Below are 25,215 nucleotides of genomic sequence, written 5' to 3' on the forward strand. Positions count from 1 at the left end.
CTCACCATTTATGTCTACTATGAGCTCAGAGAGGGGGTTAAAGTTATGGCATCTCGAGTGAATTGTCCAATGTGATCCCATTATTTATATTGGCTTTTAGATATTTATTTTACTTATTTGTCAAAGTCAGGGTAAGGCAATTTATGCAAGTGCAACACATTGCCCCGTTGTATTCCTAATGGCTTCAAGAAAAAATTATTCACTACCTATATAGTGCAAGGACACTCTAAAGAGAAGAAATTGCTAAAGAAAGAAAAAGCAAAACAAAAACACATATGTATCAATGTACATCCGCTCATCTCTTTATATGGACACAAAAAGTCTTTTGACTTTCCATTTTCATGACTCTTTTCATTTCCTAAAGTCACACTTTACTTATGCACTTCAGATGTTTTGAAAGGCTTTTTATTTTTCCGAGATTGGGGAGACCTAATGCCCCCATTGAAATAGTATCAATGCATTGCCAAGGTTAATTAGTTCAACAATGTCTCTCTCTCTCTCTCTCTCTCTCTCTCTCTCTCTCTCTCTCTCTCTCTCGTATTCTCCCCATTGCTCTACGCTTCCACGTAGTCGACTTTGACAGTTAGAGCATGTGTAAATAGCACATCTGGTACTATAACATTCATAACATTGTTCGAAACCTGGTTAGCTGTAAGCATGACATCTCTAATAGGTACAAAATCCTCTAAAACCTCATCGAGCATCTGCATAAGCTCTCCATCCTCTTCCTCTCCCTTTGGCTTCAACATTTTTTTGCCCTTGTCCCTTGAAGTTTGAGAGACCTCTAAAGAATCATCTAGAAGAGCCATAAGCTCCATGTCTTCATCTACCGCAACAAAGAATCCATTAGTTCACCTATACAATCGTCGAAAGAAGCCTTTGATTTCCTTGCATACTGATAAAAAAAGTAGCCTCACCACATGTAGCACGCATAGGAATCTCATGTTCTGCAAACAACTCCTTAGTATTCTCACCCTCCATCAGGTATATTTCGACATCACTACCACAAGATACAACATGCATCTTAAAAATAGCTTGAGTTTCCCTCACGAGAGCATCATTAAAAACCGGATCAACAACAGCATCACATAGCTGCACAACATCATATCACACACACAGAGAAGAAGAAGAAGATTGTTTTAACGTCATAGGAAACTATCCCAATAGTGTGTGTGTGTGTGTGTAAGAGAGAGAGAGAGAGAGAGAGAGAGAGAGAGAGAGAGAGAGAACAATCCCAACATACTGCAAAGACCACCAACGAGTGTTTAACTCAAGACCTTTGTTTTTGCAAGAAAAAAATCCTTAATAAAACTGCTCAATGGGCTACAATCTGCCCTGCTAGAGAGGGCTACATCAGGATGTGGGTAGACTCTCCCAATGAAAAAACAAGATATGTAACATGAGGCTAAATCAGGAGATGGGAGGAGGAAACAACCACATTGGACGGTATCGCCATTTAGGGGTGCCATGAACCACAATGAAGAGGGGCCTTGGGCACCAAAGTCGTAAGATAGCCTTGCAACACTCCCGCATGCGATTGGAGCTGCCCTAGAGTCTATCAAACTCGCCCCTAAGTGTGTGGATCAGCTCCAGCCAAATGTCACGCAGTCTCCGCCAATAGGACGGGCCGAGCCTCAAAGGTGTGGAAGCAAGGAGCTAGCCATATGAATCATAGTGTCAGGCTGCAGATGAGCTCCCAACACCACTCTCTATTTTTGCTCCATTCGTAAGGGACTAACTCTGTGGCTGGCTAGAGTGTGGGCCGGCCCCCCTTTATTACAATCCTCGTATCTTGGCTGCTAGCTCTTGGCATGGTACATATGATTCTTAATGACATGAGACCTTGTTGCTCATGTAAAATAGTCACGCCTGCCGAGAGTCGGTTCACACTACTTGCGCTGTTGATGAACAATGGATGGGATACAAGCCAATTTATTTCTGTGCTTCATTGAAAGGTCATCACCGACAACGCTAAGGATCAGAATGACCACTTGTAGGTGCATCTTACAAAAATCGAGGACACAGAAATATCCAAAAGGTTGCTAAGATGAGCAGCATATCAGTACATAGAGGTGTACAAACCCTCATTTTCTATCCACTGAGCACAATGAGACATTAAAACCCAGAACTTATGTTAAATACAGAACCATGAGACAACTACTTCTGCTCCTATTGCACCTCTTATTGACTACAAGAACATGGGCAAAATCGTCTGAAGTGCACTTACATCCATACATACATCTGAGAGACGAAAGCAATTGTGCCCAATGATGCCTGATGATGCATATGAAATATGAACTCCCTTTTAGCCTAAGGTTCTGCTATACAGTTAGCGTTCCCTCCGTCCAAGCAGCAGAAACGCACACTGTGTTTGAAAACAGCATACAAAGTTGCGCATTCTCTGTATTTTTTGCTTCCAAACTGCCTGCTGCAGACATTGTTCCACTTGCTTCTTCAAGACGCCTGTTAGAAGCTAGCTCATGTTTTCTGCACGTTGAAGCATCACCAAGGCCCTTCCTTCCCTCGAAGTAATCGGTGCAATCTGCATGCCTCCCCTTGTCCACCATTCAAAAGCCACCGTTCTATATGACATGCTGTGAGCTGCCGTAGCAATTTCTCCAAACTCGACTGTGGTGACCTTCTTGAAGAAGACAGAGCAGGATCGGTTGCCAAAATAGCTGAGTTCACTGCATCTGCAACTGCTTCCCTTTGCCCAAGCATCAATAAATGCCCTACAGGCGATTCTCTGGGATGCTCATATGCCAACAATGCAATGCAATCCTGACATCACCAAACATACATGACTCTCTCTCTCTCTCTCTCTCTCTCTCTCTCTCTCTCTCTCTCTCTCTCTCTCTCTGTGTGTGTGTGTGTGTGTGTGCATTGATCAATTGGTACTTGACTTAAAGCAACAGCGCGGCACTAAACAGGTTACTATTTGCAATGCAGTAATCATGCTTTTGTTGTATGCGGATGTAGTGCTTCTATCACATACTTCAGAGGTTGCACAAAAGCTTATGGTTGTCCTTGAAAACTTTTGCTTGCATAGAGAGATGATTATGAATGAATTGAAAACAAAGGTTATGCTTGTGAAACCAACCACAAGGAGAAGTCATGCACTGTGTACAACAATGAGACACTTGGAAGTTGTTGAGATGCCAGTGAACAAGGGAAGCTAAAGAAGCTAACCACGGGTCCCAGCGCACAAGGAAAGGGAAAAAAAAAGGGAATCAGCTGGTAGATCAGAGAATTCCCCAAACCCAGGATAAGATTTTTGAAGCAGATCAGTAATGATCTAGATCTGGATATTGCTTTTGCCAAGGTGCACAAGGCTTTTGAGAAGTCTCAAGCACGGCATAAGAAGGCAGTCGACAAGATACGACGTGACTTGCAGCTGAAGAAAGATGATTGGGTGCTCTTACTGTTTGAGAAGGCACGCTTAAGGAAACGAAAAGGAAAGGAGCGACTTTTTCCAAAGCTAAGAATGCGATACTATGGCTCTTTTCCAGATTCAAGAAAAGAAAAATGATATATCCTTCACACTGAAGTTGCCAGAAACTTGGAAGATTCACATTGCTTTTCATGCGAGTCTCTTGAAAAATTTCAAGGGTGAGGTGCCAGTGGATAGAGAGCCTGAGGCGCACCTCAAATGGAAGAGAGCGAGGAGATTCTCGTTTTGGAACAGATACCGACTCACTAGGAAAGAAAAGAGAAAGGTAAAGTGAACGGTGGTTCTTAGTTAAGAACCATCTGGCATTGAATGCGAAGTGGATGGAGGAGGAGGACCTAGCAGATACTCCCCATATTAGGAACTTTACCTTGAGATTTCGGTCTAGCTTTGACTATTCCAAGAGATTCCGTAGATCAGCAGGGTTGAATTCGGTGCAGACGAGACTGCACGAGAGAGGAGTCGCTCCGCTCCTTTGTCACAGATTACCTAGATGGAATAGAGTCACTGATTTCCTTTTGGACTTCACGGATACTGCTGTGCTGACAATATTCTACTATATGACTTTATGAAAGAAGTACTTCGACATGGGAATTCCCGAACATGAACTTGATTTCTGTGCTTACTCATGTGATTGTGTTTGAGTGCAGGTTTGCAAGACGGAATAGCTCCAGCATTTCGCTCTTGTGAGAAAATGGACATGATCGCAATAAGAATTAGTTGAATCCGATAGTGAGGTTCTTTCTAGATCTATATGCAATTGCTAAATACGTTGCTCATGGACTTGAGAATCTATAGACATGATCACAATAAGGATTAGTTGAATCCGACATCAGTGAGGTCCTTTGTGGATCTAGATGCAATTGCTAAATACGTTGCACGGAATCATGGTCTTAGATCTGGAATCAATTTTTATGTGATTGATTTGATGTGAATGTGCACTGACTGTGTCGTCTTTGTGCAAGTGCTAGATGTGTGTTGTCTAGTGCGTCGGTACTTAGAGTCAGTGTCTACTGAATTGGTTTATGGCCTGTGTCTGTTTTGCAGGCGTAATCGAGGGCGATTACAATTCTTTCAAGAGGGGAATATGTCACAAACTAATGACGTGGCATGCCAAACGGACAAAGGGCTATTGATAAAGTTGTTCCAACTTATGGGCAGCCTGTCGACGGGGCCCCAAAGGGACACTAGGGAATTTAAATGAAGCTAGCGGATTGCTATATGGATTTCCGAGATTCGCATTGTTGACGTGGCTGACTGTACGGATTTTCGTAAAACGTGCTGAGCTGTTGACGTGGCAGTTCGTACAGTTTTCTGTATTTTGCGCAGGCAGCCAGCTTTTGGGAGGCCTTGTGCTTTTGAGTTTGAAGCTTTTGTGTAACTGCTTTTGGGGCTCTGCTTTTGGCATCCCTTGTAAATTTATAAGAGCCCCTAGGGCCTCACTCTGCAGAGAATCTGGACGCAGTCCGAGAGCAGAGGTCCCTCCGAAGTTGTACTTGGCAATGATTAATATAAAAAGAAATACCGAAAGGGGCGCCAGTCTTTGGGGCCAATACCTCTTAGCACAAAACTACGACAGGCTCTCTCTCTCTCTCTCTCTCTATTAAAGCTCAATGATTTTGAAGTTTTTGTTCCTCTGTTGCAATTAGTTTTCTCGCTTGGGGTGTCCAAGCTTGTTACAACTAACCATGGGTATAGGCCAATCACTAGCATTTGCATCTATATCATATTGTTGGCCTTTAAAAGAAAAGGACAATTTCTTATTTACATAATCTGGAAGTGGATGAATTCTGTAATGCCAAGGCATTCCCAAAATAACATCACATTCTTGTATTGGAGCAACTAGGAAAGACTCTCGATCAGAGTAATTTCCAATCTTTAGATTCAAATGCCCTTCCACAAGAGTGGAATTCGTAGTCAACCCTTCAAAGGTTGATCTTGAATTGATTGGAGTTCCCAATCTCTCGAGAGTAAGTCCAAGAGATTCTGAGGTATCCAATGAAATAAAATTGTCAGTGGAGACTAGATCAAACAAGATCAGTACTCTTTGCCCATTCAGACTGCCCCACTCTTTGAGTAGCTACCTTTTTCCTTTCTCCTTCCTGGTGTTGGCTTGTACGTCAGGTACATAATTTGATGCAGGAGGAGGAGAATCTTGATTCTTTCTTAAACTGTGCACAACCTGGTTTCTTGTGGCCTTTCTCGCCACAATAGGAACATTTTCCCTCATCCATGTAGGCCTTTAACTGAGAGGGAGTGAGGAATCTGCTTTTCTTTGCTCCATCTCGCTTCTTTTTTGGGCCTCTTTTTCGTGTGGAGGTTTCTGTCTCAATAGTGAGAGCCTTCTGCTTTGCATGAAAGGTACTAAACTCCTCCATACGAGGAGTACCTTTCGAATGCAAGTTACCGGCTATGAGGGTGGACTGCATCATAATTTCTAGAGTGTTTCGTGGGTACTGCTTCATACTTTTCTGAAGTACTGGCTGTAGTCCAACTTCAAATTGCGTATCTTCTCTTCATTAGAAACTTTCATATAGGGAGTAACTTTAAGGAGGGCCGGCCAAAATTTGTCGCCGTAATCGAACACAGCTTCATGCTCTCTTTAGGAGAGCCAATCCCATTCTTTCTTCACATCATCGGCAAAAATCGGTGGGAAGGAGCTGAGCATAAAACTCCTTTTTGAACTCCTCCCAGTCTTTGGGTTGGCGTTTCTCCAAAATTGTAGTGAGCCACCAGTTGCTAGCCGTATCTTTCAGATACATGCTAACATGACGTAGTTTTGAGCGCAAAGGCCACCTCGAATTGTCGAATAAAAGCGAGAACCTTCGTATCAATCCTTTTTCCATTATAACATTCGAACTTCACATCTTTATCTCCAGCTTTGAATGTCTTCTTCTTGTGGTGTCGGGACCACTTCTTGGAGATGGCTTTGGAATCCTTGTCCATCGCAATTCTGTACCTACTCTTCTTATAATCCTCGTCTTGCTTTTCTGCTTTCGGTGGTTGATGTACAGCCTCGTCTGGGGGTAGCTCAAGTTCCTCATCAGAAATGATATTATCCAGGTTCTTCATGAAAGAGTAATTTGGCGTGTAAGTCGGCAAAGGGATTTCTTCTTCTTCTTCATGTTGTCGGGAGGTTCCTACTGTGGGATCCCTCTGCGGCCGTGTTGGGGCCCGAGTCTGAGTTGGTACTGGGGGATTCTGAGGTGGCTCTTCCACCATCTTTGCTTTCCCTTTTCCAAGGGTCTTAAGCACTTTCTGAACTTCGGGCTAAGCAAGAGCAGCTTGCAATTCTGTCATCTGTTGCCTCAGTCGCTCAAGCTCTTCTGCTTGTCTTGCCATGACGGGTATTTTTCTACCAAGGACCGTCTCTCCTTAAGAAAGGAAATGAGAGGACCTTGCTCTGATATCGTTGTCACACAAAAAGGAAGCGTGAACTTATAAGTTTAAAACTAGTTTACTTTTTCACATGGAATTATGCACGACATAAGAAATTGGGAAAAACAATGCACAAAATCGACACAGCACAAGGGACCAGAAGATGGGTTGGTCCCCCCCCCCCCGGCGAAGGAGATTTTCATGAATTTCTAAACTGCTACAAGCACGTGAACCCGAAACAAAATTCATTGTTTATGTTCCGAATATTTTTTTGATGCATAAAGATGCATGCTTTCGTAAGCCTATTGGCTGAAATTCATCATACCTGTAGCCGAGAACGGCTATGTCTGCTTCGTACTGGGATTTTCAGCCTAGGAAAGGCTTCTTCTGATATCTCAAGAGAGGCTTCTTCTAATATCTGCTCGCGTAGGGGATGCCCACACACAGGGATGCACACAAGCTCCTATGGTTGCATTCTGCTTCCACCGCGGGCTTCACAGCGTTCACCGATTGTAACAAACTTGGACACTCCAAGTCAAGATTCTACCACGACCCAGAAGAGATTCACTTCAAAACAGTTCACAATTCACAATTGATTCGACACGGCCCGACGGAGTTCCGTGCCTAGAGATATTGGCCCCAGAAACTGACGCCCCTTTCGGTATTTCTTTTTGTATTAATCTGGGTTCAAAGTACAAGGGAGTGGGACGGTTCTCACTCTCAGACTCTGCGTCCAAATGCTCTGAGGAGTGGGAGCCCAAACCACTTATTTATTCATTACAAGGGATGCCAAAAGCAGAGCCCCAAAAGCTCTCAATAAAAAGCTCTTCAGAAATAAAGCAATTTATCTCTCAAGCCTTGCTTGAAAATTAAAGCAATACGCTCCAAAAAGCAAATTAACGCAAATTCCGTACAAAGCCGCTTTTTTTGACACAAATTGCGGAAACTGCCGTATGGTCCTGCGGCTTGCCACGTTAGCACTTGTTGCACGTTTTCTAGGCTTGCTACTCTGGGAGTGTGTTGCCACGTCACTAGTTTGTGACACCGACACAAGAGCAAGAAATCGTAGAGAGAGAAGAGAGAGAATTGGCTGAACTGATAACTGAAAGAGGAGTCTTTGCGTGACGGGGAACTGTTGCAAAGTGTCCTCAATCTGTAACGCTACCTGTTTATGTACCTAGCGCTTCAGTTTTGCTTGCTAGATGGCGCCAGAGAGAGAAATGAAATGAAATGAAATGTTATATTAACGTCTTCAAAAGGCCATAGTGACCTATGAGACCAGAAAGTTACAAGGTGGTGGATCTGATACAAAGTCAGAGTAACAAAATAACAACAATACAAAACAAAGATATATACTATGGGATCCTAGACTGGTCGATGTGAGCAGCCAAAAGAGTCGCCTTCTCCTTGTACACCAACAATGATGTCACCTATTCAACGCTATAGACCTTGCTATGGGCTATCCCAAAGAAGGTTGTGTGTGTGTTTTAGAGAGAGAGAGAGAGAGAGAGAGAGAGAGAGAGAGAGAGAGAGAGAGAGCGTGCGCATGTGCTCGTGAGTATGCGTGTGCATGTGTGAAAGAAGGGCTAGGCGGAAAGCTAGCATGTGTGTGTGTGTGTGTGTGTGAGAGAGAGAGAGAGAGAGAGAGAGAGAGAGAGAGAGAGACACCGAGTTGCCAAGTTCCACCTCCCAGATCCACTCGCCCCAACACCCCGCGCCCTTTTTCAATATCTTTTTTATATTGTTTCACAAAGGTACAATTGTCGGAGACTCGGTCTCTGCTTTTGCACACGCTAGAATGCCAGATTGAGCCCCCAAGGCTCTTATCTAAAGACCCTTGGCCTAAAAGCATCAAGCATGAAAAGCTATCCTCCCAAATCCATCCACTGCGAAATTCATGCACCCAAAGGGCTGTTTTGGGTTTTGCAGGCTTGTCTGTACAGTAGTGCCACGTTAGCATGCTCTTCCGCAAACCACTGGCGTTTGTACAGATTGCCACGTCAGCAATTTTTAAAGTTGTTGAGTCCTCGGCCGGTTGTCCAATAATAGGTCTTTTTAAGTGTTCTAACGTCACCAATACCCCCCTCTTGAAAGAAGAGATGCAAAACTCAATTCGATTCTTTAGCAGGCACTGCCTTTATGCATACATGCCAATGCCCATCATTGCATGACAACACATTCTCTAGCATGCATTACACCACACAGTTCCACAATCAAATTTTCATCCAATCATCTCATCTGCATCAGAGCTCTTGATATGCAAGAGTAGCAATGTTAGCCATCACACCAAGATCGCGCTGGTCTTGTCAAGGAATGTCTAGATGCACTATGATCACATACCCAAGCAATCTGATCCAAATTAGAACTATTGATGCACCAGATTCATATGCTTCACAAAATGCTTACAAATGACATCGTTCACATACGCAAACATATACATAAAGACATTCAAACGCTCCCCAAACTGAAGGTTGTGTCATTCAGAGGCCATATACAACCAAATGATCCCTTCCTCCAAGGTTATCAGCTTGAAGAAAGACACCAGAAGGTAGATGTCTAAGAACTTTTGGTTGTAGTCTTCCATACTTTCTATAGCCAGCATTTTCAAGTTACCCTGTTCTGCCAGAAGTTGCACTTCAAACAAGGAGGTCATGTAACTTCGGAAACAAAAATTTCTTGAAAGCTTGTCAAGTTCTTGGAGCGTGAGGCTTTCTGGACTATAGAACTCCTCCACTGCATAGCATTGTCTTTAAGAAAAACGGCGGCTCGAGAGATTTCGAAGGTGGATAATAGGTGTAGGCATATGGGCTCCAACCGTTATACCCAGGTGGCGGTGGGGGAGGTGGTGGCAACGGCGGTGGCGAAGGGGGTGGCACCAAGTAAAAGTCGGATGGTTGAACCACCCCAATCTGAATAGAAGACTGTGTCGGTTGTCCAAAGGAGGCCCTTGCACTTTCTAGTGCCGAAGGAGGAAAAGCCTAAAGAAACAGTGGTGGAAAAATGTAGTTCAGAAACTGCTAGAAGTTCTGCACAATCGGTAGGTTCTGCTGAAAAATCTTTGAGAGTATGTCGCAGAGTTCGTCGAGCAGGAACTGCAAATACTCAGTGAATTAAGAAGCACCATCTGTTCCAGGAAGGCTCGGTGTGCTCATCAAAAGAGCAGACGCTTGAAGCTCTGATTTTATCGGAACGGGAGGGCACCCGTGCCAACTGAAAAGAACACACTCGAGCACTTCAAAACAACTCCACACACACACACACACAGGATCCACACAGCAGACACGGAGTGGCGAAGTTCCACTCCCAGATCCACAGGCCCCAAAGCCCTGGCGCCCCTTTCGGTATTTTTTTATGTTGCTTCACAAAGGTACAACTGCCAAGGGACTTGGTCTCTGCTTCCGCACGCACTGGAATGCCAGAGTGAACTCCCAGGCTCCTATTTAAAGGCCCTTGGCCTAAGAGCATCAAGCATGAAAAGCTATTCTCCCAAAAGCATCAGCAGCCAAAATCACGCGCCCACTGTTCCACGTTTTGCTGGCCTATGCATACAGTAGTGCCACCTCAGCAAGCACTCCCGCAAATCACGGACGTCCATACAGATGGCCACGTCATCAATTTTTAAAGTTGTTGAGTCCTCAGCCAGTTGTCCAATATTAGGTCTTTTAAGTGTTCTAACCCCCTATGGTTTCCATGTCACCACCTTATGACTGTATATGTGTGCGCGCGCATGTGTGTGCGTGTGTGAAGGAAGCACTAAATGGGAACGGCGGTGGAGGGCTGGGCGGAAAGTTAAGCAGGCGACTATGGCAGGTAATGGCATTGGGCTGGGTGGATGGAGGCTACAAAGGTCATTGGAAGCTGTGGGGCAACGGCAGTTGTTTGGGGCAGCGAGAAATCACTAATATAAGCTTAAAATAACTGGAACAGAACACAAACAGCTTCACAAAACTAGTTGAACAACCCAATGGACAAAAGATTGTGTCTAAGAAAGCTCTGAAATTTTCAGACATACACCATTTTCGAGGATCTGTTGAAGAAACTCGAATTTGGATGGATCCTTCTTTTCAAGATGTATCTTCTACATAACAGGGACTTGATTCTTCCACCCATACTACCTTCGTAGAACCACTCATGCAGGATCCTGCCGAAACAGGTGTGACCTCAGTGCAAATGGAGAGCATAGCTCAAATTAAGGCCATATTGAATGGCCAAAAGATACAAAAGCAGAAACTTGCAAGCTTCAAGACACAGACGTGAAACTGCACTAATCAACAGAAAGAGAAATGACATCTCAAGGACTTCAGCTTTAAGCATTTTGCTTTGGCCTTAAAAAACAAGAATTCTCTCAAGAGTCTATGCATCAAGAAAAGCTCATCCAGGAGTAGCTTACGGGGGACACCATTTGCTTCCGATCATGTAAACCTAGAAGAATGACTTTTTGCAGCCAATGAGTTCATCCAAGACATGGGTTAACTGTTTTCTCAGGTTTGACATGCTACTGAAAGATCACAAGCAAAGCAAATAAACGATACAGATATATACATAAATGCCAGTGAGCACACATGTCAAGTGTGCAACCATGTTACAGATTCCACAACTTTACCTGAAGGAGACTTTGGTAAAGAGAGATCCCTAGTAAACTTGCTAAGTTCTCTTGTGCATGTATAACTGCTGCCTCTAAAGATCCAGCCTGCACATACAAATATCCAAATGAATCAAAAAGACCAATCAAGGTGGTCATAGCTCAGCAAAGAGTGCAAGCCCCAGCATACATCTATCTAAAGGTATGCATACATACTACATAGTTTCCTTCAATGCTCGAGAGATGCATGGAATAACTGGCCATAGTGAAGCCTTCCACTAAAAGACTTGTATTATACAAAGTAATGGTAGAACCGAAAAGTAGCTGATTGGCCATGCACACACTAAAGGTTTAAATGCATGCACCAGCAACTGGCTGGAACTCTGACAAAAGCTTGACAATGTAAGATCTGCATATCCACTATTAGTCTATTGTGGCATCACCTTTTATGTATGTAAATCAAAGAATGGGCCCAAATTCACCTTCAGAGAGTGTGCTAGTTATGAAATCAAGGTAGTTGTAAACAATACTGATTAACTGTCAATTCAGATTGCAAAGTTGCATTCAACATCAGAATGTCTTGGATTGCAGACCGAACAAGAAATATGATAGCAGGACCCAAATTAAGTTGACTCATTGCCTTTTATGGGATTGCGCCCACACACCCACACCTCACGTCTGCCGGGTTTGAACCTGAGCGGGTGCGCCCAAAGGCCCTCACCTTGACCGCTAGGCTAACTCCCTAATAAAATACACTCCAACTCCTTAACTATTGACACTTCTAACTATTCTATCTCACTGCACACACTGGAACTGACTCATGAGGATCGCAATCAATATAGAACCATAAGAGTGGTTGGCCTATAAGAAACTCCTTAAAGAATTGTTACGTCTCCTCTTTTGAAACAAAATCAATCGGATGTGAGTACTATGCATGCCAATTCAGAGGCCAGAAATTCATGATGGCAAATGACACTCTATAGTTGAAAAATATCAGCCTTGACATATTTAAAAATTGGGCCTTGCTTCCATACCTTTATATATTCAATAAACTGTTGGCAGTCAAGTAAAAATTTGATCATCAAAGTTTCATCCTGCAAAACTTTCGATCGATTTGATAAAGGGTAACACATCTCTCTCTCTCTCTCTCTCTCTCTCTCTCTCTCAAATTACACGGTATACATGAACCTTTAGTTTCAGATAGAAATCCCCATTTCACGAATTTGTTTTGGAGGGCAATCTGGGAGAATATAGGCACAAGGCTTAAATTCGAGTCCTTGTTTCACCTACAGACAGATGGGCAATCGGAGATAGCCACTTCAGTGGACTTGGACTTGTTAAAGTCGCATCTCTGATCAGAAGACTCCATCGGAGAAGTATTTGCCCTTGGTGGAGTTTGCCTACAATAACACAGTTCATACGTCTAAGGGGAAGGAGCCATTTGAGATTATCGAGGGTGTCAAGTATGTTCCACCTCTTTTGAGCACCAAAGATAAGATTTTTGAAGAAAATCAGTATACACACGATTTGGACACTACTTTTGCCAAGGTAGGGGAGGCTTTGGAGCAGTCTCAAACACGGCTATAACAGACTTAGACACCCCAAGTCGAGAATCTGGCACGACACACATGAGAGAAACTCAAAACCACTTAATAAACTTAATCACAACTAAGAGAGATGACGCGGCCCGACGCAGTTTTGTGCCCAGAGATATTGACCCCAAAGCACCCCGTCCGATGGGGCCTAGAAAAATAAAGCAGCCACACACACACAAAATCAACTGCGTTTAAAATAATATATTATACAGACCCTCCGTAAATCGCATTGAAATGACACGTGGAATTTGTACGGACACCCACGTTTTACATTGCTGATTTTGGCGTGCAGGATTTTTTGCACTGCACGAACACCCTCTAGTCTACTAGATGCCCATGTGGCATACACCCATGTGATAAGCCATGTGAATCCATGTGTCCCATGTGATATGGAAAGCTTAGTCAACATAGGATGTAAGATATGCATCTTGTGATATTACCCATGTGTGTATAGAGATACCTGTAACAGACTTGGACACCCCAAGTCAAGAATCTCGCACGACACACAAGAAAATACTTAAAATCCACTTAACAGAATCTTTTCACAATTTAATAGAGACGACACGGCCTGGTGTAGTTCCATGCCCAAAGGTATTGGCCCCAAAGTCTCGCGCCCCTTCCAGTATTTATTTTTATATTAATAATTGAGCGAAGTACAAATTCCAAGGATCCTCTCTGCTCAGTGCTCCCAGGCAAATTTGAGAGAAAGAGAGGCCCTGGTTACATATCTATAGGCCCATGGCCTTCCAAAAGCAGTACATGAAAAGCTTCAAGTTCTAAAAGTATCCAGGCCCAAAAGCTAGCGCTCACACCAGGCAGCACAAATCGCGGAAATCCGTACAGTGCCACGTCAACAATCAACGCAATTCGTGGGCCATCCGTACAGCTCTACCACGTCAGCATCCTTGCACAACTTATTATCCTTTTGTCCCTTTGGATGGGGTACCATAAATTGGTACAACTTATAAGCTTTAGATTCTTTAATTTAGGCCCCTTGGAAGGTTCTACAAGTTGGTAAGACTTCATCTGCATCTTTCTCTAGGGATTGGACCTCCTACTGTCCAGAGTCCATCCAGATGGTCATGCCACGCCATCACTTTGTGACATACCCCCATCTTGAAAGAATTGAATTCACCCTCGATTTAAGCGAGAAACCACTTCAATAGACACTGACTCTTAAGTACTGACGCACTAGACAACACATATCCAACACTTGCACAAAGACGAAAGTCACATTCAAATCACATTCAAATCAAATCACATAAAGTCCATCGAGATCATGATCTATTGGCAACGTGTTTAGCAATCGCATCTAGATCTATCCCAGATCTCACTGATATCTGGATTGACTAATTCTTATTGCTATCATGCCCATCTCATCTTGAATCACAAGACCGAAATGCTGCAATCATTTCGACTTTCAAACATGCACTCAGACACTACTCACAGAGCACATATATACCAGATTCATTTCGGGAATTCCTATGTTGAAGTACTTCTTTCATAAAGTCATACAACATTATATTATCAGTCCATCAATATCCCTGAAATCCAAAGGAAAATCAGTGACTTTATTCCTTTGTCCAAAAGCTGACGGACCATGCTGTGTTCGGCTACAACCTTATAGAAGGAAATTAATCCTATATTTTGGTGTAAGTTTCAAGATGGAAAGTCAGTCAACTTTCTAGCTCGACTGATGTCGAGATTGCTTTTTGAGTTTGAATTTTGTCTGAGAATTTGTTTGAGAACTTGTTTGGTGATCCTGTTTGGAATTTGTTTAAAATGGATGGTATCTGTTTTAAACCTGAACTTGGTGGCGATTTGAATTGTTTGACTCTGGTTTTAATATTGGTTTCATTGATTGGTGATTTTACTCCCGGGTGGAGAAGTGAGAAATGTTGTTTTGGTATTGTTTGAACCTCGGAGCAACGCAGACGGGATGTTTGGGGAGCGTTTCGTTGTATGCTTGAAAACCTCGGAACAACGCAGACGGGATGTCTGGGAGCGTTTCGTTGTATGCTTGAAAACCTCAGAACGACGTAGATGGGATGTCTGGGGAGCGTTTCGTTGTATGCTAGAAAAACTCGGAACGATGCAGAAGGGATGTCTGGGGAGCGTTTGGTTGTATGCTTGAACCTCCAAGCGACGCAGGCTGCGGTCTGGGGAGCGTTTGGTTGTACAGTCCTTTGAGCTCATGGCCTGGACCTTTTTAGGTTATTTGCGGGGGGAGTGACGAGGTGGTCATTGAGTAGCTTCATACCACAAACCGTTTGTCTCGAGGGAGTGTTCAGCGGCATTGTTCGTTGTGTCTTGTAACATGCATATGTGAGTATTTGTATTGCATTGTGATGTGCCAACCACTGAATATTCCTAATTGGATGAGATTGCCTTGGTATGTAACTTTAGTGCATCAAGACACCCGTGGAAGATCAGTGCAGTCTGGGTGTGATGGCTAATTTTACTACGTTGGAATATCAAGAGTTTTGATTTGGACGAAAGGAGAAGCCAACTCCTTAACAAAAGAGCTGAAAGGACAAGCCAAATCCTTAACAAAAAAAAAGAGCAAACTGATTGTCCCTCGGAATGACCCTTGGGAAATTTTTGAGCTAACTTGAGTTGTTTTGTAGATATGCTATAATTGCGGAAGATTACTTTCTTTCAAGAAGGGGAGGATGTCACAAATTGCTGACGTGTCAAGCCACTGAACAACAAAGCCGACTTGCAGATCCTGGCCGAGGGGCCCTAAACCCTAGAAGCAACAAAAGAAGTTGAAGTTCTCACCAACTTACAAATCCTCGCCGAGTGGGTCTTTTTAATAGAAGAGTTCCCACCAACTTATGGGACCCTCTTCGATGGGGCCCAAGAGATTAAAATAAAGCAGGACCCACTTACACATACAGATAGAGGTGCGTAAAAGATGATGATGTGGCAGTTGTACGGACATCCGCGATCTACGCTGATAGTGCCACGTGGCAACTTGTACAGAGTTCCCTGATTTTACGTTGGTCTGCTGATGTGGCAGCATCTACGGTGTTCCCTAATTTTACCCTGGCCTGCTGACGTGGCAGCTTGTACGGATTTTCGTGATTTACGCTGGACAGTTTTCAACGCTAGCTTTTCAACCAGTTGCTTTTGAGTTTCAAGCTTTTCATGTAAACTGATTTTCAAGGCCAAGGGCCTTTAAATAAGCGCAGAGGGCTCAGTCTTTGGCACTCTTCTGGGTGAAGGTGCAGAGCCCAAGTACTGGCATTGTACAGAGTTCAAGTAATATAAAGAAATACCGAAAGCGATGCCAAGGTTTGGGGCCAATACTCTCTAGAGTGGAACTCCACCACTCCCCATGTCGTTTCTCTTTTAGTTTAGTTGTTATTGAAGTGCTAAAAGTCTGTTCAGTATGTTCTTTTCTATTGGCACGTGGTGCCCATCTCGTGACAGAAGGATACATCATTTATCATCTCTTGAATCTAGACAGGGCCATAATATCGCATACTTAGCTTTGGAAAAAGCCGCTCCTTTCCCTTTCGTTTCTTCAGGCGAGCGTTTTCCACCTTGGAGGTCAACCGGCGAGACAGCAGAACACAGCGGATCACTAGCGTTTTTGCATTTGCAGAGCATGCTAGCGTTTTGCGGCGACAGATTCAGCCATAGCCTCAGCGTTTTCTGTTTTCATCACATAGACCAAGCAGTAGAAGTCCCAAACCTCGCAAATCTCATCTTTCTGCAGCAGATCCTCGCCGCACAGTCAGATCCACCGAAGTTTGCAGATTCAGCCCGGAAAACACAGATTTTAGCATCTACGTTTTCAGCGCATCATCGTTGCATCGTCGTCATCGCCGTCTTCACCGACATAGAGAGTCGGAATTCAGCAGATAAAGATTTGAAGTTTTCAGCCCTTAGCGTTTACAATTTCAGCCCGTCTCGTCGTCATCCTCATCGTCGTCGACATCATCGGCAAGTCCAGTGCATTGTAGAGATTTGTGCAATCAATAGTAGACCGCTCTCGCCATAGAGAGTGGGGCCTTCGGAGGAGGGTTTGACAACATTCTGGTGTCGTATTCTTCTCTCTCTATCTCTCAGTCTCAGCATGTCACGTGCCACATCCAACCCTATGTGTTCGTGGACAAGCTACAGCATGACCAGGGTTCAGTTCAGTCAAGTCAGTCTAGAATAGAAAGTGATTTGGCACTTTTGTGAGTCTGTTCACAAACCGTGCATGTCCAGACACTTAGATTAGATGCATATCCTCTGGTTGCACACAGCATGACCATTAGATTCCAGTCAGATCCCAACAATAGTATTTTTATAGTGCAAAGGCCTATTTTCCCTCTTTTTAATATTTTTCACTTATTATTTTTAAGTGACTTTTGTTGGAAAGTAGGTAGGGCAATTTTGCTAAGTTTGTATATAAGCAAACTAGAGCTAGCACTTTCTGGTAGAAGAGGCAGCAGGAGCACACGCTCAACAGGCACCTTCTCAGCAAGACCCCCAACAGAAGGCCTAGCGTTTTTGCAACTCAGCATCAACCTAGCGTTTTTGCACCAGATCAGCCAACGTTTTTGCACTTGCAATTCCCGGCGACAGTAGACAGCAGATCAGCCCTAGCGTTGAGCACATTTCCCCACAAGGACCAATTTCAGCCCTAGCGTTTTTGGTTTGCAGATCAACCTCAGCGTTTTTGCGGATCATCGCGACAGAATCAGCCATAGGACCAGCGTTTTCAGTTTTCAGCCTTTAGCACTCACAGATCAACTCCCGAACCTCGCAGATCTCACCTTCCCGTTGCAGATCCTCGCCGCACGGTCAGATCCAGCGAAGTTTGCAGATTCAGCCCGGAAAATGCAGATTTCAGCATCTGCGTTTTCAGCGCGTCGACGTCGCAGTCGCCATTGACATCGTCTCCGACATAGAGTCAGAATTCAACAGATAAAGATTCGCAGATTTCAGCCATTAGCATTTTCAGATTTCAGCCGTCTCGTCGTCGTCCTCATTGTCGTCGACATCGTCGGCAAGTCCAAGCATTGTAGAGATTTGTGCAATCATAAGTAGACCGCTTTTGCCATCGAGAGTGGGGCCTTTGGAGGAGGGTTTTACAACGTCTCTCGTGTCGTATTCTCTTCTCTCTCTATCTCTCAGTCTCATGCACTTCCATTCACTGTGTCCATTCACTTTGTTTGTGTCCATTGCACTCTCTCACTAAAGGAACGAAAGGCTCTCCCTTCCGTAAGTAAAAGGAACCCTTGAGCATAGTTCGGAGCACTGATCTTGAGCAAAGTTCAACATTCATTCTGTTGCACCTTACATTGGTATCAGAGCTTTGGCAGTGGTCTGTATCACTCAAGGAAAGAACCACAGAAATTTTTTTTGCTTGTTGCGGTCGCACGTAAACCCAATTCCTAATCGTGTTTTTGAATAGTGACAGGAAACCCAAGCAAGAAGGGCTTGTCCAACCTCCCCTTGTTCTCTTTTCACTCATTGAGAGCGGACCGTGCACTTAGCGGCCGGCCAATCGACGTGAGGTGGGAAAAAGCAACCTTGGTGTGAGCGCAAGGCCGCCAAGGGGTGCGCACGCGGAAAAGAGTAGAACTCGGGTGAAGAGAAGATCCTTCTCTAACACAGATTGCAAGCGAAAGAAGAACCTCAAGAACTCAAGACCCCCAAGAACCCAAGTTCCTCGTGAACTTAAGACCTCAAGACCGCAAGAATCCACAAGAACCCACGACTTCAGAATGGTCATCACTCGAAGCGGAATGGATACTTCGCTTAGAGGTGATGTGACAGACTGCTGACGTGTCAAAGCCCTGAAGAAGGGAGCCAGCTTACAGATGTGGCTGAGGGGCCTAAACCCTAAGAAGAACAAGTAACAAAAGAAGTCCTACCAACTTATGGGGACCCCGTTCGATGGGGCCCCAAGTAACATAAAGGAAGAAAATAAAGCAAGATCCGGACACAGCAAAAACTGATGATGGCAGATTTCCGAAAACTGCGCTAACATGATGACGTGGTAGGCTGTACGGATTTTTGTAAATTGCGCTGGCAGCTTTTTGGATTTGCTTTTGGACCAGATGCTTTTGAGTTTGAAGGCTTTTCACTGTAATTGCTTTTTCAAGCCAAGGGCCTTTAAATATGAGGTTAGGGCTCATTCTCTGGCATGCTTCCTGGAGAAGGTGCAGAGTCTAGAGTACCGGCTTGTACTGTGTTGATGCAATATAAAGAAATACCAAAAGGGGCCCCAAGGTTTGGGGCCAATACTCTCTGGGGTGGAATTCTGCCACTCCGTGTCGCGTGTCGTCTCTCTCTTTCAATTCAGTTGTTATTGAAGTGCTAAAGGTCTGTTCAGTCTGTTCTTTTCTATTGGCACGTGGTGCCCGTCCTGTGGACAGGTGATGAGTATAAGAGAGGCGAAGAAGAATTTTCCCCACCACGAGGTTTTTCCGACCCTCCCCCTTCCCCATCTACGCCAAGGATTGCACTAACTCCTATGGAGGCTTTCGACAAGAGGATGATGGACAAGGATTTCGCAGAAAGAATGGCAACGATAGATCATGACTCAGCCATAGAGCGTAAGTACGACTTGGAAGCCAAAGAAAGTCAAGCCAAATTGAATCGAGAGAACAAAGAAAGAGAAGCAGAATTTGATCGCGAGAACAAAGCAAGACAAGAACAGAGCAACCAACACATGAAAGAGTTCTTGCGACTCTTTTCTATTGTGCAGGTGTAGTTTGCACAGAATCGGGAAAAAGAGACTCTCTCAGTCTCTTCTTCTCCCAAGCATGACACACATGATTTGCATGATGATGATTTGAATGACAATGATAAGCATGATGATTTGGATGATAACAACAAGCATGATGATTTGCATGATGATAAGCATGATGAATTGCATGCTAATGATGAGCATGATGAATTGGATGACAATGATAAGCATGATGATTTGCATGATGAAGATGTGATTTCTCACAAGCATGATAATTTGCAGGAAGATGATGTGATTGTTCACAAGGATGATGTGTTAGTTGATACTTTTTCTAGTGAAGCTAACCTCATTGCAGATTCAATCAATCAGGAAGAACCGATCTTGGCTCTCGAACCTAGGTCCAAAGAACCCCCTCACAAAGAACCCCCTCGGGAAGAACCGATCTTGGCTCTCGAGCCTAGGTCCAGAGAACCCTCACAGGAAGTACGCATGATTAGTCAGCACGCATTGTTCGAGTGTTTCATTCGTTATCGTTTCCTGTATTTTAGTCAGCGTCTTTATGTGATCCCTTTTCCTAGGCATGGCATATTCTACGTTGAGCACGTTTCACTCATGAATGAGCACAGATGTATGCGGATTATTCATGAAAAGTATGCATTCAAGGAAGTCACATGCCATGTCTCTTCCTTGGCATGACACATTCGTAGAAAGAGCACAAGAATATATGAGCACCAAGCATGGGGATTTCTGTTGTGAATTGCCACAGTTGATTGCTTTAGATCAGATTAGAAAGACTCGATCTCATTGTTTGCGTGTGTGTGGTGAACGGTTGGGCACTCCGTCTCTTTGTTCATCTACATTGCATGCACAATCTTTGAGGACGACAAGATTTTTTCCACTCACTTTACATGGAATGGGTATGTTCATGTTTTTGTGTTGGAGGTGGTTTCAGGAAAGTTCAGCCGTGGAGATTCTTGAAGACGGAAGAAGCATGACTCTGGACGAAGTTGAAGCATCGAAGGAGCCAGAGGAGACTTTGTGTCGCTTTCGACGCGGCCCAAAGAAGCAAGCGTTGCAGACCTCTATGAAGTTCAAGTACCGCACGACCTACACATCAGAGTGGGCCGGCGAAGAGTCCATTCCAAGATTTTGGATGCTATTGGCGATCTCCCTCGACGCCATACAGTTCGGTACCAGTACCTCACTTTGAAAAGGAGTGGATGTCACGTGACACATCCAACCCTATGTATCCGTGGACAAGCTACAGCGTGACCAGGGTTTAGTTCAATCAAGTCAGTCTAGAATAGGAAGTCATCTGGCACTTTTGTGAGTCTGTTCGCAGACCGTGCATGTCCAGATACTTAAATTAGATGCATATCCTCTGGTTGCACACAGCATGACCATCAGATTCTAGTCACACCCCATCAGTAGCATTTTTACAGTGAATAGGCTTATTTTCCCCTTTTTTGACATTTTTCACTAATTATTGTAGCAGGCTACAGTGTCACTTTCACAGGACACAGTTACAGTTAGTACAAATGGTCTGTTCTGTTCACACTGGACGGACACTTGGGCAGTGACACGTGGCAGGGATACGGAGGGTGGCCTAGTGGACATGTGGCCAGGTCACACTTAGTTGACTGACATTTATGGGCCGTTGGTGGCTCTTTATGATTGTATCTATGAGTAGTAGCCGTTGGGTCATTATCATTATCTTATCTTGTACGTAGTCGTCTAGAGAGAGTCTTACACAGAGCACATTAGCACCATCCCGGCACATCTGAGCCTCGACAACCCCATTGTACCTGTGAGTCCTGGGCTGGAGCTGAGAGTGCTGCCACGCCAGAGCCTGTACACGGTTCTTTGAGCTAGTCGAGTCCACATGTTCTGGTCCACTGTTGTGTCTCTGTTGTTATCCATTGTTTCTGTGTTTCATTCTGTTTGAGAGAGTTTCCATTTGTTTGAGTGAGATTGTCTCGCACATTGCACTGAGGGGCACCCACACTGTAGAGAGCACGACATATTATCCGCGCTACAGGTGCTCTCATTTTGGCGATCACGGTGGGACCTCAACTCAAATCTCACTCTGTGAGGTGCAAATCTTGAAGCTGGTTAGGTTGATCTAGCTTCCCCTGCCTTCTTCGCCGACCTTGCCTTGCAATGTTCCCCTCTCACCTGGTCCATTAGTCCTTGGTCTAGTCCTTTCTCGCCCTGGTCCAACTTATCCTCGTCCCTGGTCTAGACCTACTCGACCTTGGTATAGTCCTCCTCGTCCCTGGTCTAGATCTCCTCGACCCTGGTCTAGTCCTCCTCGTCCCTGGTCTAGACCTCCTCGACCCTGGTCTAGCCTTCCTCGTCCCTGGTCTCGTCCTTGGTCCAGCCGAGTCTAGTCATTTACCTGGTTGGTTTGGTGGAGTCTAGACCTGTCACAAGTTTCTTGCCCAAACTTGGTTCGACTGGTGGTCACTGCATGACACATACAAGGAGGTCAGTTGAGCGTCAAAGCCCACTACTGAGCCCTCTGAAGTACTATCACAGAAGACGACCTTTGACACCTTGTAGAAATCCTTCAACCTCATCACCTATACCTCCACATATCACATCACCCATTCCTTCATCAGGTTCCCCATCGTCGCGATCACCTTCTCCAGAAAAGCTCTCTCCTATTCTGCTACAGCAAGCTATTGTGCAACAGACTCAGCAAGGAATCATGGAGCCACTAGCTAGTGTTTTGGCCAAGGTGAACATCAAGTTCCCTACCTTCAAAGGGCTTTCTTCAGAAGATGCTGACGACCATGCAAGAAGATTTGTATCTCTCTGTAGGGGACGTGGGTTGAATAGAGAAGATGCTTACTTGGTACTATTTCCATCCACCCTGGATGGCCTAGCAGATAAATGGTACAGCCAATTTGCAGAGAACCATTTTGCAACTTGGGCAGCCTTAAGACAGCAGTTCTGTGCAGCTTTCAGGCCAAGTGACTACCAGGAGAAGGTGTTGGATGAGTTGGCCAACATGGTGCTCAAGCCTGAGGAGACTTTTGCGGAGCTTATGACTAAAACTAAGTCACTGGTGGCCAAGCTTCCCCAACAACCCGGTGCATTCATGGTTAAAAAGTGGGTGGAGAAGGCGCTTCCCAAAACTTCTCAGCAAAAACTCCGAGAGAGTCTCCGACCCGACGCCACTCTCGACGAGTTCATCGCAGCTGCTAGTAGAATAGAGGGGGCTAGGAAGCTCTTCAACAACTCTCCTCAAATAGATACACCCTCTATGTTCTCGGAAGGTAGTCCTACTGATCCTTTAACTTCTTTACGCAAGGAACTGGAAGCCCTGAAGCTACAACGAGCTCTTCAAGAGTAGAGGTCCTTCTCTCTTAGACAAGAGAAGCCTACACATAATGAGGCATTGGAACAGATTAAGCGCGAGTTAGAAGAGCTCAAGTGTCAGCAAGAGACTAAGGCTATGGTTTGGTGTAGCTCATGCCGCTCTCCAGGGCACCCCCCACAGGAATGCCCCCTTCGGGTTTACTGCCACTTCTGTGAAAAATTTGGACATGAGGATAAGGATTGTTACTACCTCAAGGGATTGCGACAAATACAGCAAAATCTTGGTCCTTCTCTCCAACAAGGGCTAGCACCTGCATCCAACATGGTCTCACCCTACGGCCATCAAAACCAGTTGCCTCCTCTGCTGACAACACCCCCTATGCAGCAAGGTATGCACAACAACTTTGCACCCCACAGCTTTTATCATGCCAGTACTCCCTCAGTTCCCCAAAGTTTCTACACCTCAGCCTCCAACTCCATGCAGCAACCACCTCGTCCCCCGTTTCGTCCTTCCAATCGGCCCATACTCTGCTACAGATGCGGAGAATATGGGCATTATCAGAGCAAGTGTCCTTTACCCGAGGGGTCTCCTCCTTGTCGTCATTGCCCTGATTCGAAGGATCACTACAGTAAGGATTGTCCCAAGCAAAGGGCATCCACGTCTTCAGGCTCGACTCAGAACCAGCCCGAATTCACCTTTCCGAAGATAAATTTGATTACTGTGAACACCGTGCCTCAACCTTCACCTGCTACTCATGTGGTTAAGCCTTTGCAAGTGGAGGAGCCTGCTGGTGTCCTTACTCGGGCACAAAGAGCAGCTCTTGGTCTCAGTCTACCCACAAGTTCACCTCACCAGTCCTCAATCTGGTCTACCTGACCCAAAGGACAAGTCCTTCCCAATTGCTAAAAGCAAACCAACTTCCTTGTTATCTGACATTGATGGAGCCTTCTTAGAAGCAGTGGCTGACTTGGAACAGATTAAGGTCCCAAAAGGAGCCCAGTTCGAAGGCGCCAAGCCCACAGCAGAATCCATCTTGAAAAATACTTTTCAGCTTGACACAACACTTAGAAGTGACACCCTGTCAGTCATTCAGTCTCTGTACCCGGGGGCTGCGCCTAGTGGCGGGCACCTCCTTGTACAGCCCTCAGAGTCTTACTTGATTTCCTATCGAACTGCTCCTCTCACCGATTATAAAAGTCCTCGTCTCACTATATCTATTCTTGGACAGCAGCTATCCGGCGTCATCGTTGATGGTGGATCTGGAATCAATTTGATGCCCGAATTCACTATGAGGGCCTTAGGTCTACAGCCTACCCGACCTGCTCCTTTCACTGTTACATTGGCTGATCAAAGAACAGTCTACCCAATGGGCATAGTCGACAAGGTGCCTCTGAAGGTACAAGATTTCACTTTTGACTTGGATTTTGTGGTAGTTCATCTTCCCAAGGTAGAGGGAGGTTATCCCTTGCTGATTGGTAGGCCATGGTTGCGACATACGAAAGCACTTCATGACTGGGAAACGACGCCATGTGGATACATACCCCTGGCTCTCCAATGCAACAAATTCGTCTCGAAGGTGGCATGGATCCAGTAGTTCAGCATAGCTCTTTGTCAGTAGAGTCCAACCCTGACTTGGAGCAGCCGGTCCCTCCTGATGGTTCCGATGAAGACTTACTGCAATGGTTAGAAGCTACATCTTCGATGCCATGCTATGTAGTCTCTCTTCAACCCTTGACAACAGATTCACCCTCTTCCCCTGATCCTACACTTGAAGCCAGTAATCCCAGTCAGCCAAGTGCGCCAGAACATTGTGGGCCAGTCTCTGATGACCATCCTTCAGAGGGTCCATTGATTGAAACCATCGGCTTGGGTGAGCCTATAATCCACCATAGAAGGGGGGAAAGTCTCCCTTGTAAGAGTTGGCCAACATCCCACTTCCCTCCTTAACCTCCATTCCATCTGAATCTCCACCCATGCCGGAGCACTTTGAGGTATCTGAGGATTTACCATTCGCAGAGCTTCCATCAGGATGGTTGCAGGAAGAGTATGTTGATTTCAACATTGATCAAACGCCAGCTCATAATGTCCAGAAGCTCACAGAGGCGGCACGCCGTTGGTGGCTCTTTATGATTGTATCTATGAGTAGTAGCCGTTGGGTCATTATCATTATCTTATCTTGTACGTAGTCGTCTA

At 44.9% G+C, this 25,215-nt stretch overlaps 2 protein-coding genes across 2 annotated transcripts in view; both read right to left on the reverse strand.

The window, feature by feature from the left end:
* Positions 1-396: 396 nt before the first annotated feature.
* On the reverse strand, positions 397-996 carry LOC147431688 (uncharacterized). Its single transcript, XM_086494198.1, has 2 exons — positions 918-996; positions 397-826 (listed from the first exon to the last, which is right to left on the reverse strand). The coding sequence occupies exons 1-2, from the start codon at positions 979-981 to the stop codon at positions 555-557; spliced, it is 336 nt and encodes a 111-aa protein (XP_086350324.1). The 5' UTR covers positions 982-996; the 3' UTR covers positions 397-554.
* A 980-nt stretch (positions 997-1,976) lies between these two features.
* The window catches only part of LOC147431689 (ran-binding protein M homolog), an 81,209-nt gene continuing 57,970 nt past the window's right edge, over positions 1,977-25,215 (reverse strand). Inside the window, exons 8-10 of the mRNA XM_086494197.1 lie at positions 12,443-12,502; positions 11,430-11,516; positions 1,977-2,781 (exon numbers count right to left, since the gene is read on the reverse strand). Coding sequence (XP_086350323.1) covers positions 2,503-2,781; positions 11,430-11,516; positions 12,443-12,502 — 426 coding nt within the window. The 3' untranslated portion in view covers positions 1,977-2,502. The remainder of the gene's footprint in view (positions 2,782-11,429; positions 11,517-12,442; positions 12,503-25,215) is intronic.

This window comes from Adiantum capillus-veneris, chromosome 21, assembly GCF_014529385.1.
Source record: "Adiantum capillus-veneris isolate H3 chromosome 21, ASM1452938v2, whole genome shotgun sequence".
Lineage (NCBI taxonomy): Eukaryota > Viridiplantae > Streptophyta > Polypodiopsida > Polypodiales > Pteridaceae > Adiantum > Adiantum capillus-veneris.